The sequence below is a fragment of the Galeopterus variegatus genome, unplaced genomic scaffold (genome assembly GCF_000696425.1).
Source record: "Galeopterus variegatus unplaced genomic scaffold, G_variegatus-3.0.2 Scaffold73, whole genome shotgun sequence".
NCBI classification, from domain to species: domain Eukaryota; kingdom Metazoa; phylum Chordata; class Mammalia; order Dermoptera; family Cynocephalidae; genus Galeopterus; species Galeopterus variegatus.
Genome location: NW_007726184.1, coordinates 464,127 through 481,520, shown reverse-complemented (window position 1 = coordinate 481,520; position 17,394 = coordinate 464,127). Strand labels below are relative to the sequence as shown.

General features: G+C 47.9%; 1 protein-coding gene across 1 annotated transcript in view; it reads right to left on the bottom strand.

Moving 5' to 3' along the window:
* Positions 1-5,056: 5,056 nt before the first annotated feature.
* BID (BH3 interacting domain death agonist) overlaps positions 5,057-17,394 on the bottom strand; it is a 22,994-nt gene continuing 10,656 nt past the window's right edge. The window contains exons 2-5 of the mRNA XM_008578174.1: positions 15,216-15,287; positions 10,527-10,740; positions 6,920-7,056; positions 5,057-5,533 (exon numbers count right to left, since the gene is read on the bottom strand). Of these exons, the coding sequence (XP_008576396.1) occupies positions 5,282-5,533; positions 6,920-7,056; positions 10,527-10,740; positions 15,216-15,227 (615 nt within the window). The 5' untranslated portion in view covers positions 15,228-15,287 and the 3' untranslated portion in view covers positions 5,057-5,281. The remainder of the gene's footprint in view (positions 5,534-6,919; positions 7,057-10,526; positions 10,741-15,215; positions 15,288-17,394) is intronic.

Below are 17,394 nucleotides of genomic sequence, written 5' to 3'. Positions count from 1 at the left end.
CACTTTAGTGTTCTTTGCACCACTAGAAGAAATTGGTTAATGAAGGTACTAGTTAGAACAAAAGTTGTGACACTAAGATTCCTCGTTTGTTGCCTCCTCCCCCAGGAAAAGGAAGTTTAAGTACAGTCTTCCCAGTTACAGAGTCTGGAGTGACTCAGTTTATTCCTCAGGATTTCTACCAAGAGAATTGTGTTATGTAGATGGGCCAGCACCAAAGGAAAAGAGAGAATTTTTTCCTAGGCCTGTATTTTTCCTGCTGTTGTAGTCTTCCATTTATTTCTTCCTTCAGATTCAAAGTGCCTCTTCCTACCTAACTCATTCCTTGATTAAACTCAATTTATCATTGGTTCTAATGCTCTCATCTCCTCAAAAATAGTTAGCACATATGCTACTTTCGGTAATTAAGTTAACATAAGGATTTTATTGGCTGTCTTTGCTACAGCTCAGATTTACTCAATTATTTCTGTGGATTATTCTGGCTCCTCTACTTCTCTCCTGTTGTCTACGTTTTGGCCAGTCTACTCTTCATGAGGGGAAAGGAACAAAACTTAAATCTATGAATTGTGCTTTCTGTCAGAAGCAATGTGTTGGGGAGAACACACTGGAGGTTGCAATAAAATGAGATTTGAAGATAGATAATCTACAGACTCATCTTTCTATTCATATGGTAACCTTATGCCCTTGATGTAGGGGGGGATCATTTCAGATAATCTTGTAGTCTTTGTAAGTATGTACTTACTTGATTTGACTCCAAGTTCTGACAACATGATCATAACATTCAAAGGACACTGCATATTCTAGTTCTCAGCACAGCTAATGAAGTTGCTGGAAAATAAAATCAGGTTCTGGTAGACTGAGCTTCTCAGCAGCATTTGGGGCTGAATCCTAAGAGGAGAGGTCCGGAATGATTTAACCTTCTGAATGCACCAAATATTCCACCTGACTTTCAGATATGCCAGTGTCTTTTGGAGGAGAAAGCTTTTTAACAAAGGAATTTCCATCACTCAAATGATCTAAATATGTAAAAGACAGGATGGAAAATACATTCTGTGAATTATAGTTACCTCTGCATTATATCCACAAGGACTGTTACCAGGGCAAATTGCAGCAACTTCCAGGATATGTCTGAGTCATCATAGCTGGGATGTGTTCAGGATTGGAACATTTGTTTTTGATACAGTAGAATCTTCTTATGATGTTGGCATGGGGATACGGGGTGATAATTTTGTTTTACAACCAAGAAAGTTATTTCAGACTTGGTCTGGAGAAATTTACACCAAGACCTGTTATACGGTATTAAAACAGTGGCCTACTGTATTAATTTTAGTGAAATAGCAGAAGGTAAAGATGCTACGAAAGAGTAAAAGTATTGGAAGAGATAGTCTGTGATCATTTGCTGTTTTTAGAGCTCTTTTCCATTAGACTATTGTATTTAAATCGTAGCTTTTGGAAAAAATATCTCCCCCTAGTGAGAATCTGATTGTGAAGAGTGATACATGTATGGATGGGTCTGTGTGCATATGTATGTATGTATGTATGTATATGTGCGATTCAAGTTGTTTCCATCGTGATATGAATCCTTTAAAAAAACAAGTCCGCTCCAAACATCCAAAGTGATAGTGTTACTGGCAGACTTATCTCCAAATGTTGGCCTTCGCACTGCGCAGCAGTGTCTATTTGCTTTCAGTATTTGTAACCCTTTGTCCACTTCAGATTGAGACCTGGCCCTAGTGTGTTGTGTATTTAATGGTGAACAGTGTAGAACTGTTTTTCTTTTCTGATGAATTTAATCTCTTAAGGAAGAGGAAAGTGTTTCTGGTAACAAGAAATATATGTTTATTAGTACTTCATTACCCTTGTTCATATGCTTCCCCACAAGCACCACGTTCAAAGTAACAAGAGCTTTACTGTTAAAAGTAGTATGTGATAAGGACCCCGTTTGCACTGTTATACTTTTAAACTGAATCCTAGGAAGTAGCTTATAGTCGGAACAACAGAACAGTATTGCACTGTTTCTCTATTGTGAATTTTTCCTTGTTTATTGTGGCACTACCTAAACGACTTGGTTTTATCTTTACTTGTATAGGCATGCATCATTTAACGATGGGAATATGTTCTGAGAAGTGTGTTAGGTAATTGTGTTGTTGTGTATCATAAAGGGGAGCAGAAGTGAATTTTCCTATTGTCTCCACTGGCCCCTGGTTGCATGAGCGAGGGCCCTCTCATTATATAATGTTACTCTCTCTGTGCCTCACTTTCCTCATCTGTTAAATGGGGATTAGAATAATACCACCACCACAAAATCATGCAAATTGAATTTCAGGTAGAGATTGTGCCTGGCACTCAGCAAGCACTGAGTGTTAGCTAGCTGTTATAAACTATTGTTTTGCTATGGGGATGGATGGGAGTCTTTTAAAAATGCAAGAATTCTAGAGCAGACATCAACCCTTTCACATGGGGGTTAGACCTAATGTATCAAATGCTTGCCTTTTTTTTTTTTTTTTTTTTTTTTTTTTTTTTTAATTTTTTAAATGTGGCTGGCCAGTATGGGGATCCAAGCTCGGGATCTTGGGGTTATAAGGCTGCACTCTAACCAACTGAGCTAACCAGCCAGCCCCAAACGCTTGGCTTTCTATCTTAAAATTCTGAGCTACCTTTGGGAGGGTCACCATGTGGGTAAGTGAGGCAGTCCTTCTCGATGTATTTTGCAGTAGGTTTTTTTACACCAGCATCACCACAAACACGAGGGATACCTTGCGCTGTGATGTCAAGGACAGCTGTGACGCTGCTAGGAAATAAGAATTTTTCAGCTCCAATATAATCTTACAGGACTATCCTAGTATACGGGTCCCTTGTTGACAGAAATGTCATTATGTAGGGCATGATTTTTTTGATTGTGTCCCTGGGAAAGGAAACACTTCAACTTGATTTTTTTCTTTAAAGTTCATCTTTTATGCCCAGAAACCTGTTCTCTCCAGATGCAGCTTCTTAAGCATGGATGAGCTGAGGGGTGTGACTAGAAATGGAAAATGTAAGGCATATGCAGTGGCTTTTGGCACCCCATCAGCTTAAAATTTTTACCAAAGCCTTCACTTCTTGGAAAGAGAAGTACATTTAGTTACCTGATTTTGCAAACAGTGGTTGACATGGACCCTTAAATTACCTTCACACTTTTTAATTGCCTATGATTCTTCTTGACTTGAATAAAAGCAAATCAAATTAAAAACGTCAAATGCCCATATACTGAGTCTGGAGTTTGCATTGTTTGAGTATAGCACTTTAGTCTAGAACCTCTGGACTGTTTGGTTTTTTCAACAGGAAGATAGTTATCTTCTTAGAATTAAGATGTTCCCTATTTTGAGTGGATTTTTTCATTTGTAAGGGGTATGTTCATTTCTTCTCCAATCCTTGCTGTTCTCAGGCTACTTAACAGTCTGCTTGCTGTAAGACCATGCCCCAAGGTTGTACTTAAATAAACAGTAAAGTTTTGTTTTAACAAAAAAAAAATCATTATTTTTTTTCCTTGTGCCTTACAATCTGCTTTTAAGTTTAATTTTCAAGTGGGAACCTGTACAGCCGAACTAAGATAGAGGCACAATGTACAGATTTAGAAGATGGTAGACAACCCATTCAAATATGTGTAAGTTGACATTTCCATGCAAGCATATTACTGTAGAAATTTCTCAGTGGGTTGCCAGGGTAAAACATCATCTTTAAAATGGAAATAAATAGCCATTATCCAGTGCCAGTTTTAAGAACTTCGATCACGTGGTCATGGCCACATTCCCATTGGTGGCAGCTATACTGCTGTCCCATGTCAACTTTTTTTTTTTCCCCATGTCAACTTTTAACCAGTCATGCTTTTGCAGAGCCATCCATTCAGTCCATCTCCTAGGGCAAGAGGAAAAACAGCCGGAATTAATTAGCTTACCTAACTCACAAACCAGGGTTTGGTGCTTAAGAACTCTAGTGCGTAATCGGGAGAGTGCAGCGCTGGGAGCGCAGCGCTGGGAGCGCAGCGCCGCTCCCGCCGCGGGTTCAGATCCTATATAGGAATGGCCGGTGCCCTCACTGGCTGAGCACCGGTCACGAAAAAGACAAAAAAAAAAAAAAGAACTCTAGTGCCATAGACAACAGAAGTGACGCTGGGGTTTGTGCAAAAAACGCACTCTCCAGAGCCCTGAAGCCCTTATATCCCTGCATTCTACTTTTTGCTACATGGAGGCAACTGCAGACACACAGGCTTTCCAGGTGCTGAGACCTTAATCACTTAAGGATTCAAAGAGGCATCTCACAGGTCAGAAGAATCGAGATTCTGTTCCAGCCCTTCAGTATTTGGTCAATGCACATTGCTGCTAACATCTTACCCACTTATTCCCCCTTTAGGTGGTTGTGGGTAAAAGCTGTCCAGGAATTTCTCAGGCTTACCGCATTTCAGTAATACAGCTTGGCTTGACACCTGATTTAAGATTTATATTCATTCTTTTGTTTTTAAAGTGCCTGTAACCTTAGGCCACAACACAGCGGGAATCCTTTAAGGCTTACCAGTAAGTATTAAGAGGGTTAGATGCTAGCTGTTTCATTTAAAAACTAAGGAAGCCTGAGTAATGCTTCTGATATATCATAAAATCCCCAACAGTCACTAATATTTTTAGGTTTACAGATAAGATACACCCACTAAACTTCCACTTGGGTCTATGAAACTAAGCACCAGACTTAACTGGCCCTTCTTGGGTAGCATCATGAAGAGCTGTAACTTTTAATGCTGTGGTTATGGGATAGATGTGTTCTGGGGAAGATTTTAAATAGCCCCCCCCCCCCTTTGGTCTCTCTCCACATCATCCTTGGTAAGCATGTGTTTGAGAATTTAAACCACACTAATTTTTGTGACAAGGGGAAGCTGCGAGCAGCTGGAGGAAGCGCAGCACGGGGCCCTCCAGCCCCAGCCCACACACTCTCCATGTCTGCAGTGTACTCCTGATTCTACCATTTGTGAAAGAGAAGCCCTCACCTCCCCTCTGATAGCAATGTGTCTTAAAAATAAAGGCGATAAATCTTGGGACAGTAGGTGTTCATTACCACCTTCTACCAAATAACTTTATTGCTTGTGAAGGCAAAACCAAGCCTTCCTACCTGAGTAGGAAGGTGTGCAGTAGGCTTCCTTGCAGCCTGGCCATTGGAGCAGGGGCAGGAGGGATGGAAGGAGCCCTGCGGCGCAGGCCCTGCTGGTGTCCCAACGTCAGAGGGAGATGGGTGTGGGCAGCAGTCAGACCAGGAGGACTCAGCGAAACGCCAAGCGGCTGACAGCACTGGTTCTTACGTCTCTGGCTAAGTTCATCACATAGGTGAGTAGGTCCTGGTTAATAAAGTTCACGGTCGTGCGAAAGACGTCACGGAGCAAGGATGGCGTGTGATCGGCCACCTTTTTGGCCAACAGCATGGTCAACATCAGCGTGGTCTTCTCCTTCTCCATGTCCTTAGGGAAAGTCTGCATCACCTGCTGTAGGGCAGCAGCCAGGCACTGCCTTCTGTCCTGTCCAGGGGTAGAGACGGGGTCACACACAGCCTCACTTGCTAATTCCTCCTCTTAAAGGAAAAACAGTCCCAATTGATAAGTATGATGAAGCATTTGAGAAGGAAGTATTTGTTAAATAGCTAAAGAGGTTAAATGGAAAGAATGAGACAATTTAGGTGGTTTTTGTTTTGGAGTTTCTTTTTCCCTCCCTCTGTGCCTTCACTTAAGAGACAATTTAGTTTTGAGAGGCAAAGGAAAGGAGAGACTGAGCTCACTCCCTGGAGTGGGGTACCTGACAATACTCCTTTACTGAGCACCGTGTGCTCACTGTTAGACACTAACGGAATGCGAGAAGCCTAAGTCTCCCCTGCCCGTAAGGCACTTAAAATCAGTAATTACTTAGCTGTCTAAGATGTCTTAGGCCCATCTTACTGGTGCAAGACCTAGCTGAACAGGGGAGCTACACACAACATTCCCACCCACGTGAGAGCAGGAGCCCGTAGACCAGTACACTGGAAAGGCCCTCAAGCTCACCCACTCACATGCAAAATCAGGCTAACACTGTGGAGAGGTCCCCAGGCACAGCATTATCAGATGCTTATGTTCTGTGGATGGGGGGAAAGCACGAGAATGAAGATGGGCCTTCTGGGAAGACGGGAGGCTGGACCTGCGGACTCCTGAGGCATGAATAAATCTGCAGGTTTTGAGGGCACCTACATCTTCAGTTGGCAGAAGTCAAAAGAATGGAACCTTTCCTCTGAACTCCCGTAGCCACAGGCATTTATTTGACAGCCTTGGGGCATGGAGTTCTCTCCCACTAAGTTTCTTCAGGAAGGATACAGTGCCTTGGACCGATCTGTGAAACCCCCGCAGTGCCAAGTACATGGTAGAAGCTGAGTGAGTATCTGTCTATTGATTATAACCACAAGGCCAAGAAGAGCAGCAGGCTAAAATGTCACTTTTCTGTCACATCTGGGTAAGTGACTTAAACTTCTCTGTTGGCATCTTCAACTCCCTAAAACTGAAGAAAGAATATGTTGTTTCTAAAAAAGTCATATATACTTTGTTACTCTTTTTGGAGGCTTTTATCTCTAAACTCTTGACTCTCCTTTAAGGTTCAGGTTTCCTAAACGTTAACTAACTTAATTCTTCTGAAAGACAACCAATTCTTTTCTCAAAGCTCCAGATCTGACAGGCATGAACTGAGTCACCTCACTGGACCTTGGTCTGTCTGATAAGAGAGAGAAGACTTATAACACCAAGGGCAAGAGTTCAAATCCCCACACCGGCCAGCTGCCACAAAGAGAGAGAGAGACAACAGACCTGGTTGGCTCAACTGAAAAAGTCCTCACACTTCTCAGCTCACCCAGGAAAGGCACTAGCGAGGTTCATTCTCTCACTCACCTCCTCTGACAGGTTCACGTTCATAAACTGCAGTGCCAGGTGGTTCACCAGTCTCGGGTGGACGCTGTGCTCCATCTGGTCCCCTAACTGGGCGAGGCACCTGGCTATGTTCTGGATGACTTCTTGACTTTCAGAATCTGAATGTTCAGGCAGGGCGGCAGATACGAAGCAGATTCAGACAGTGGCCCTGATGGACCCCTTGTCCCTCCCCACCCCACCCCAGAAAGAGGAAAGCTTTGTGCTTTGCAGCAAAGCCAGCTCCTGCCTCCCAGCACACCATGGCGGTCCCTGCTGGGCAGAAGGCTGGCTGGAGAAGCACGCCTCTCCCCAGACACAGACTCAGCATCTGCCCACAGGAGGGGCCAGCAGAGCTAGGGCATTCACTATGATGACGATGGGCACTGGAGGTACGAACCTGGCCGCAGCCTTCATGGCTGCCAGGTTTATACCCTGACGACTGACAGGTGTCAGCCTCAGCAGCTGTGAGGACAGGGCACTGCAGTCTCGCCTCCCCAGTGCTTCGCCATGAGACTGAAGCGTCCTCTCCTGCCCTCCTCACAGGGCTCCTCTCCCCAGTCCTGTGTCAGTGAAACCCAAATCCTCACTGACACCTAGAAGACTATATAATCTGTCCCCCCATGCCCACTGGAACTCTCCCTACTGCCCCAAGTGGTCCTCCTGCAGCCACACTGGCCTCTGCTGCTCCTTCTCGCACCTCCTTTCGTTCTACTCAGGCGCCACTGTGTCCAAAATGAACGCCCCCCTCTCACTGCCGTAGTCCCTATTCTCCCTTTCTTTTTCTTCCTTCACACTTGGTGTGTATTTTACCTATTTGTGTCCGAGACCCCTGCCAGAATGTAAGCTTCCTAAGGGCTATGGTCTTTTAAGTTGTTCACTGTCAGATATGCAGCACTTAAAACAATGCATGGCACACAACAGGTGCTCAATAAACAAGTGCATGAGCAAATGAGGAAATGAAGGGACCCTACCCTAGCTCTCAGGAGGAGCTCAGTAAGCACTGGCGGTGGTGCGCCTCCCACCGGCCTTGTGTTTCTTCTGTGCCTGCACTTCCCTCTGGCTTCTCATTCCCTAGGACAGAAGCCTCATGCTTGCCTGGCCTGTGCTGTTGCTGCTGCACCCACCCCTGTCAGCCATCGAGCCTTACCTTAGTGTCCTAGTGCAGACACACTGTCTCTCCCACCCAATGCCGCTGCCACCACCTTGGTGGGGGTCCTCTATTGGCTCTCATCTGGGTAATTACAATAACCTAACCCTGCTCACTGCCCTCCAGTCCACTCTCCATGATATACATCTCAGAACAGGAGGAGGGGAAGGCAAGCTGGGTGCTTAGGGGGCAAGCCCTAGGTGGCATTAGAAGGTCAAGGGTGCTAGCTCCACCATGCAGGGGGGGACGCCCTCAGCTCTGCACGCCAGCTGTTGCACCACCCTGCTGTAGCTGACCATGGCCCATGCAGCACGGGTGCTACGCCACTTCTCTACCCAACACCTTTCTGCTTGAGTGACAAGTCACGACTTAGCCTCAAATTACCTTTGACCTCACTTCCACTGTTCCCCTCAAGTATTGCAGCCAAATTCAGCTGCACCTTTTATAAGCCCAACCTTCAGGCTTTTGCTTATGCTATCACTACTCTCTCTCCTCAGTTTCCAAAGAACCAAACTATCCGTCCTTCAAGGCCCAGCTCAATTGTAGCTGCAGCCATGAAGTTTCTCCTGATTCCCTGCAGAGCAGAGAACCCACCTCCTTATAGCTCCTGCAGTACTGAATCTGTGCCTCGCTGATTTCCCAAAGCCTTTCTACCTGGTCTCAGTTACTTATGTACATGTCCTCTCTTCCCTCTGGCCACCAGCTCGGCAACACCAGGGATCATGTATGATTCATCTCTGTCCAGCTGAGGGAACAAATTCACCAGTGAAATCATGGCAACCCTTCCTTCCAAGTCTCGTCAGATGCTTAATCTACACGCCAATTTCACACCAGAGCACTGGTGATATACTCAGTGCACAGCCCCATAATCACTTTTGCAAATGCCATTTGAGTCAAGCCAGGTTCTGCAGTCCGAAGGCAAGTGATTATGTAGAGAAGAACAAGAGAAAAACATGGGCAGACTCCGGTTGCAGTCACTCCTGCAGCAACTTCTGACAGCAAAGCCATTCCTGCCCATTCCTGACCCCCAGCCCTTCCTAAACCTTCTCAAAAGAGGACCAGGAGCTTTTGCTCAGTTTAGGGCGAGCCAGATGGTAGGCTGGTTGGATTCAAAGACAGAGAAAGTCTGTGGCAGACTCTCGTTACAGAACTACTGCCACATCCCCATGCACCTGATTTGAGATAGGGATTGTTACACCACCAAGATAAGGGTTCGGATCCCCTTACCAGCCAGCTGCCAAAAAAAAAAAGATAGGATTGGAGGTCAAAAGGCTGGATCAGCTGTTGGTCTCCCCCAAGACCACAAGAGGGCAGTGCTACTTTCTACACCAGGAGATGGGGTGGACAGCAGGAGTCACTGAAGGTTTTTGGGGGCGGTGATCCTAACTAGGGTCAGAATCACCTGGGGTGACTCTGGAAGCTGGAGTAGGGCCCAGGGCCTGTTCATTTTGGAAAAGTTCCTCACCTAATTCCAATGAGCACACTGCTGAGAACCCTGTCCTGCATCTGGGAGTGGCTGACCCTTAGTACACTCCCCAGCCTTGCCTCTCAGCCCTCAGATCAGGGCAGCTTCTGTCTGCAGAAGCAGCACCCATGGCAGAGGTGGGTAAAAACGGGTTGGTGGGAGAGCACAGTGGTCAGGGTTAGAAAAGTAGATCAAGCTGAGACTGCGACGCAGCTGGAGGCTCTCAGTGGAGGGCCACCGAGCCCCGCTCAGGACAGGCCTGGCCCCACATCCAGCTCTGACGTGCCCACTAGTTCTCTGATTTAGGGCTAATCATTTACTCTCTTCTGGGCCTCAGTTTCCTTATCTGGAAATAAGGTTCAGAACACTTCAATGTTCTGGTTATCTTACAGGCCACCAAAGTCATCACATACACGAAAGTAGAAGTGTAAGTTCCCATGCAGAGTGTGGGCCTGCTCATGGTGTGACGGGGCTGTGCTACCACAGCCACCCATGCATCTCTGCCCAAGCTCAGCAATGCCCCAGACCAACCAACTCAAGAGTCCTGCAGGTGGGACCTAGGCATCAGTATTTTTTAAAGCTCCTCAGGATCTTGAAATTACACAAACCCAAGAACCCCGTGGGTTATATAATCCAGATCAGTGATTCCCAATATTTGGTTGTATCAGAATCACTTGGGAAATTTGGTAAAAGTACTTTTTTATATTGGCCCAAACAGGAGAATCAAGACCAGCACACGAAGGGAGATTTCTGGCTCATCGGCAGGAAAGAACTTTTTAATAGAGTCATCCATGAGTTTGGCACCACCGCAGGCAAGCAAGCATAGGCCAGCAACATATGACACAAACATACACGGTGGCCACAAACCAGAGGCAGAAACTGAGCCAAAAGTCCCCTCCGGCCCTTAGGCTCCCTAAATGTTACTGGTGACAGCAAAGCCCTGATTTGGGACAAAGGAGGAGGGGCCAGATGCCTACCAGCCTCTATTCTCTCCATGCAGGAGAGGCTGGCCCGGTTGCCGTCTGTCTGCAGCTCGTCGTCACAGTCCTCTTGCAGGTACGCTCGCATGGGCATGTCCTGGCCCAACGCCTCCAGCTCTTCGTGGAAATTACAGTTGGAGCAGTTTTGGAGGAAGCCAAACACAAGCAAGTTTGTGATGCGCTCATCCCTGAGGCCTGGGCCGTTGGTGACCTAAGATGAAAGTCTGGGTGAATGGAGAGGCAGGGGGACTGTGGGGCCTGGTCCAGGGCAGGGGCTGAGCTGGCAGAAGGGCTCAGGGGTGCACCTGGCTTGAAAGGGCCTCACGGGCCCAAGAGAGCTGAAAAGCCCTGTAGGTACAAGAGCCCCTGCAAGAGGTCTCAGTGGGCAGAGGCCAATCTGCAGCTCCTGCTTTAAGCAAAGCCACCTGTAGATGCCAGAGAAGGGTCCGATTCTGCAGAAGGTACATCATCAACCATCTGCTTGACCTCCTGAAAACTTGTGGCTAGGGTGAGCTTGCTGCTGGGGTAAGAAGGTCCACAGGCTGTTTTAGGGAAGTCAAGCAGATATCATTTAGAGCTGTTCATAGAGCTTTTCTCTATGCTTTTTTTTTTTTTTTTTTTTTTTACCAACTTGGATCCACCTTTACTGGCTAAATTTCTAGCAGTTAGAAGCTCTTTCTTTTCCATAATCTCCTTTGAGGGCCCAAGATAGTACTAGGCAAACAGAAGATCTTTCAATAAATACTGGGGAGTGGTGACCACAGATAAAACCTGCCTTTGGCCAGGCTTGGTTTACCTCAGGTGGGTGAGCCCCTCCATTACGACTCCCCAGAGCCACGCAGATGGCCCTGCTCTGGCCCGGGAGTCAGGGAGGGGAGCTGTCAGGCCTTTCAGTTCCCCATCTCCACGGGCAGCACACAGCAGTGGATCAGCTCAGCATCCGAGCTGTGGAAGCCCAGAGGTACATTTTGGGTGTACTGACTGTGTGTGGGGCTGCATTCTCGGCAAACAAAGGTGAGTGCTTGTGGCAGCAGCAGCTAGGTGCGCCCAGGGCAATTGCAGACCAAGGATGAAAAGAGAATAATAACCTGGAAAGCCAGGGATATTGCGATCTGCCCAGATAAGTGAAAGCAGACACACAGGGCTGAAGGGAGGCCAGGAGCAGAAGGAGAAAGTGCAGGAAAAACCTACTTCCATCCTCTAAGTCCTCAATATTTTTCCTGAGAAAAAAATAGAAAACTTTTAGAGGACAGTTTGTAAAGGGCAAGTTATTATTATTATTATTTTTTGTCCTTTTTGAGACCGGCCGCACCACGCTCAGCCAGTGAGTGCTGTGAGCGCACCGGTCATCCCTATATAGGATCCGAACCCGCGCCACGGGCTTGGCTCAAGGGCAAGTTATTTTAAATACAGTGTATTGCTCTTCAGCCTTCACATCTCCAAAATTACTTCTACAAAAGGGAATTTTTATATAAAAGTTCTGTTCAAATCCTTACAGTGAGGCCACGTGGTATAAGACAGCTGCGAAACTCAGAGCAGGCTTCACTCTACCTCGAGGAGATGTCCTGGTTAGGAGCGAAGACAGGAGGACTAGGGCAGTGTTGTGGGTTGAAGTGGACCGCCCCCAAAAGAAATGTTCAAGTCCTAACCCCAAGCACCTATAAATGTGATCTTATTTGGAAACAGAATCTTTGCAGATATAATCAAGTTAAGACAAGGCCACGCCTGATTAGGGTGGGCTCTAAATCCGGTGACTGGCATCTTTGTAAGAGAAAGGAGAGGGAAATTTACAGAGACACAGGGAAAACACCACGTGAAGACAGAGGCCAAAACTGGAGCGACACATCCACAAGCCAAGAAACCCAAGGATGGCCGGCAGCTGGAGAGAGGCCTGGAGCAGACCCTCCCTCAGAGCCCCAAGAAGGAAGCAGCCCTGACAACACCCTGACTTCAGACTTCCGGCCTCTAAAACTGTGAGGGGAAAACTCCTATTGTTGAAAGCCACCTAGTTTGTGGGAGTTGTTACAGCAGCCCCAGGAAACTACCACAGGCAGTCTTTGCCTAAGTATTTCCTCCTCATAGACAGGCATCCAAAGTCTGGATGCAGAGCAGCAGATGCCACCAACTATTCCAGATCAGGTTATCAAATACAAATGCAGGGATCTTTGTCTTTCCCACATAAAATAAAAACAACAGAGACGGTGGGGAGGGAAAGGAAAGCATTTCCCATGTTGGAGAAGGACAGGAGCAGGAGTCATGCACCTGAAAGCCATGAAGTCAGACACCCGGGCCAGGCAGGTGGACGCAGCAGGACAGACGCCTGTTTGGAGGGGAAGGTCAAGAACATGCTGGACTGTACCTCAAACCAGGACGTGGGCTGCATGACCAACAGGGTTTAATTCCAAGAACAGATAGAGCTCATGACACGCCAAGTATGGAACTAAGACTCTTTTTGATCTTCTATATCAACTTTTTATAAGAGTTGAAATGAATGTCTCAGAAGATGAAAAATTTGATAGCTGTTTATCTTTTTATTTTTATTTATTTATACTTATTTATTTATTTGGTGGCTGACAGGTACAGGGATCCAAACCCTGGACCTTGGTGTTATCAGCGCCTCACTCTAACCAAGTGAGCTTACCTGCCCGCCCATGGTTTATCTTTTTAGATCACAGGAAAAAATACATTAAGAGAAATGATTGAGATTCAGGAAATACTGCTGGACATAATATAAAACTGATCTAAAGGAGGCAAAAATAATTTACATGATAAAAAATCAATTCCAGTGCAAAGAAAAAAATGGAAACTACCCCATGTGTTTGATAAATTGGAATAGTCCCAGTGCCCAAGCCTGGCCAAAACAGCACCAAACAAACAAAAACAAAAATAACATCAGTCTCACTTTTTGTCTTTGTTTTTGCAGATATCAAAGAAAATCAAATAAGGATGTCACAATGTGGATGAACCTTGAAGACATTAGGTAAGTGAAATAAGCCATCATGAAAGGACAAACACTGCACAATTCCACTTACATGAGACACTTGGAGCAGTTGGATTCACAGAGACAGAAAGTAGAAGGGAGGGTGCCAGGGGGGAGGGTGCCAGGGGCGGGGGTGGGGGATGAGGAGTGAGTGTTTGATGGGGACAGAGGGAATCTGTCTGGGAAGATGAGAAAGCTCTGAAGCCGGGTGGTGCTGAGGGCTGCACGGCCATCTGAGCGGACTTAATGCCACTGACTAGACTTGAACACAGTTAAAATGGTAAACTTTATGTTATATGTATTTTACATTTTTTATCAGCACTGCACTCTCCCAAGTGAGCCACAGGCCAGCCCTTATTTTACATTTTTTTAAAAAGTGAAAAAAAAAATCAAAGAAAGAAATGTCAACAACTGGATGAAAGTTCTGACGGGAAAAAAAGGTCACTCCCCAAAATGTAAGAGAAAATTGCCAGGGTCTCACTGTAAACCCCAACACTGTGGACACAGGGCCAGCTCCCTCACTTCTGTGTCTCAGCTTTCTCACCTTGAAAGTAAAAAAAGAGGGCCGGCCCCGTGGCTCACTCGGGAGAGCGCGGCACTGGTAGCGCCGAGGCCGCGGGTTCGGATCCTATATAGAGATGGCCCGTGCACTCACTGGCTGAGCGTGGTGCGGGCCACACCGTGCCGGGGGTTGCGATCCCCTTACCAGTCAGAAAAAAAAAAAAAAAAGAGAGGAAAATACTGGGAGTAACCACGTGAGGGGTGGGATGGTGCGAGGCAGGGACTGTCTGGAAGGCGGGTGCCACAGTGCGAGGATGTGGGGAGGCACAACCACGGGCAGATGTAGATGGCAGCACACGGAACACCACTTTGGACACTGATAACAGGCCTTTCTCAGGACAAGGGAGCGCTCCCAAGATCCCTTCCGTTCAGTCATCTAACCTCTGTCCTGAGCCTGTTCTGTCTCAGGCCCTCCAGCTGCCAAACTGGACACCACAGCTCCCATCCCTTTGGAAGGGTGCCTGACAAGCACTGAGTGACAATCCCCCAGGCACAGGGGCCGCTCATGCTCACAAACTGAGGCTACCGAATCCACTAAAAGCCAAAATCGTCAGACTTTCGTAGGTGCCCCCACAGCAGCAGGGGAAGAACAGAAGGTTGGCGGACACGGGGCGGACATGGAAATGCCCCCCGAGCTGGACGCCTCAGGGAGGCTGGAGAACCTGGCGGAGGAGGGAATAGAGGGCCACGCAGTGGAAGCTTTTGATTGGACATGCTGCGTGTTTCTCTTCCAAGACCACTCAACGTGAAGTGCAGAGAAGGAATCGTTGAGGCACCATCCTGCTGACAGCAGGGCATGGTCGACATAACCTCTGGGTGACCCCCCAAGAACTCTAGAGCTTTTAAATGCCCTTCAATCAAAGGCCTCTGCACCCCTCCAGTGAGCCTCCAGGCACTAAGTGTAGGAGGGGGACTGTGACCAAAGCAGAGAGGGAGGGAAAGGACAGGGGACAGGAGAGCATAGAAGCCAGGTTTGTTTTTTTTTTACTGCGCTCTAGTAAGCTGTCAATTTGAGCTTCCTCTTTGCAGAGCTGTAAAATGAGGCTCTGGGCTGCACCAACACTAACAGGGACATTCATGGAGAACAGCCCCCACCCCTACGGCCCCTCCCCAGGCATTCTACCACAGGGACATCAGAGTCCAACCTCAGACTCCATGGCACAGCAGCGTCCGGCAGCTCCTACTCCCTTCTGGCTCACAGGCGTCCGGGTCAGCACCTGGAGGGGGGACACACACACACACAGGGTAGGCAGCTGCCCTGCAGGGCCGCCCCTCAGGACCCCACAGGAAAGAACCAAGGAAGCGTCCTGGGCTCTGGCTCAGAGCCTCTCTGGCCACCAAAGCTGGGCTCACTGTCACCACCCAATGGCACCCACCTGGGGTCCTTCCTTTCTCCTTGGCACAGGACATGTGAGGCCACCAGTGGGTGAATGCTGAAGTTTTCCTCATTCCAGAGACTTGCCAAGGCCCAATGTGCTCCCCAGGTCAGCCCTCCACCCACAGAGTCCAGCTCCCCTACCCTGCACCCAGTAAGGCTTGTGGACCAGGCAGTGGCTTATGTGCCTTTTTAAAATAAATTCCTGGGGCCGAGCCCGTGGCGCACTCGGGAGAGTGTGGCACTGGGAGTGCAGCAGCGCTCCCGCCGCGGGTTCAGATCCTATATAGGGATGGCCGGTGCACTCACTGGCTGAGCGCGGTGCGGCCGGTCTCAAAGAGGACCCAAAATAAATAAATAAATAAATTCCTGTATTAGTAAGTTTCCTACAAGAATAAACGTAGCTAGTAAAGAAAACCCAGAACTTTTCAGGGAATCTGTTTTGTTATTACTATGACCACTATCACCACTATTCCTTTTAAAAACAACAAAAACACCGCGCTGTGTGCTCACTCGGCCGCGGTTCCCGGAGCTCCTGACGCCCCACCTCTCATGCCTCACGCTGTGCTGAGCAGTGGGCAGTGCTGGTCCTGGCTTAACGGGGGAGAAAAGAGATTTGGGGTAGTATTCTGAGGTCACAGAACTAGTAATGACAGCAGGTCATTTCTCAGGGGCAGGTCAGCTCTTTCCACGGGGCCACACGACTTGAAAGAGTGGATAAGAGAGATCTTTCATATACAAAGCCCTCCTGTAAGATGTGTACAAGGAAGGAGAACGTTTTTGACAATGACATAAAATATTAAATCATCCATATGACACATGTCCCAAACTAAATAACTCATCATCAACAAGTGACCAGACAGACACAATCTGGGGATTGAGTTAAAAAGGAAAAGCCCATCCAATGGAGTATACACAGCCACCAAGGAGACTGAGTCTGTGCGCAGCACACGGAGAGACGTTGGAAGAGGCTGGACAAACTCTCGTGCAGAACGGTCAGAACAGGCCTGTCTCAAAGAGTATTTGCCCGTGTCCGCATGCTGTACACACAATATTAGGTTGAACCAAATGAAACCACCATTTCAAGAGGCAAAAACAAATGCTGGCAGTTTCAGTGGTTCCTGAATGCACAGTTAATAAAAAACAAGCAGAAGAAAGGGTGACCAGCTCATCCGCTGGAAGGTGGCAGCTCCAGCCCCACGTGCAGAGGCAGCAGCTCGTCCACCTGGCCGTGGCACCTGTCGCCTGTGCCCGCCGTGTTCTCAACACCTGTCTCCCTGTCTTAGGGGACCCCGCTAGGGATGGCTGTGCACATGGGACGTAGGGGCCAAGGGCAAGCGACTCAAGGTTCTGTGGGCAGACAGGGAACTGCTAGGATGCTGGTGCGGGTGCCCTCGGGCCCTGCACAAGGCAGGAGGCGAGAGCCAAACCGTGGCCAGAGTCAGAGCACAGGCCAAAGCAGAAGTTGCCGCTCAGGAAACAGACCACAGGAGACACCCCTCACCGCAGAGCCACTGCTGATAACAGCCCAGCGGACCACAGCCCCGGCCTCCACCTCAGGGTCCAGAGCACCCACCCTTCCCCACCACTTTGAAGAAATAACTACAAAGTCCATATAGGGGAAAGCATCCACCTGTCATCCCAGCGCTCAAGACGGCATCCACAGGAACAGTTCAGTTAACCCCCCTCCAGCCCCTTACAGACCCCCCTGCACACCGACTTTCTGCTCTGCTACTTTCTTTTTTTTTTTTTTTCCTTTTTGTCTTTTTTCGTGACCGGCAACGGATCGCAACCCTCAGTGTCGCGCCCGTACCGGACCAGGACCGGCAATGGGATCGCAACCCTCGGTGTTGCTCCCACGCCTCGCTCAGCCCGTGAGCGGCCGGTCTGTATGTGGGATCTGAACCCTCGGCGGGAGCACTGCTGCGCTTCCCAAGCGGCGCACCGTC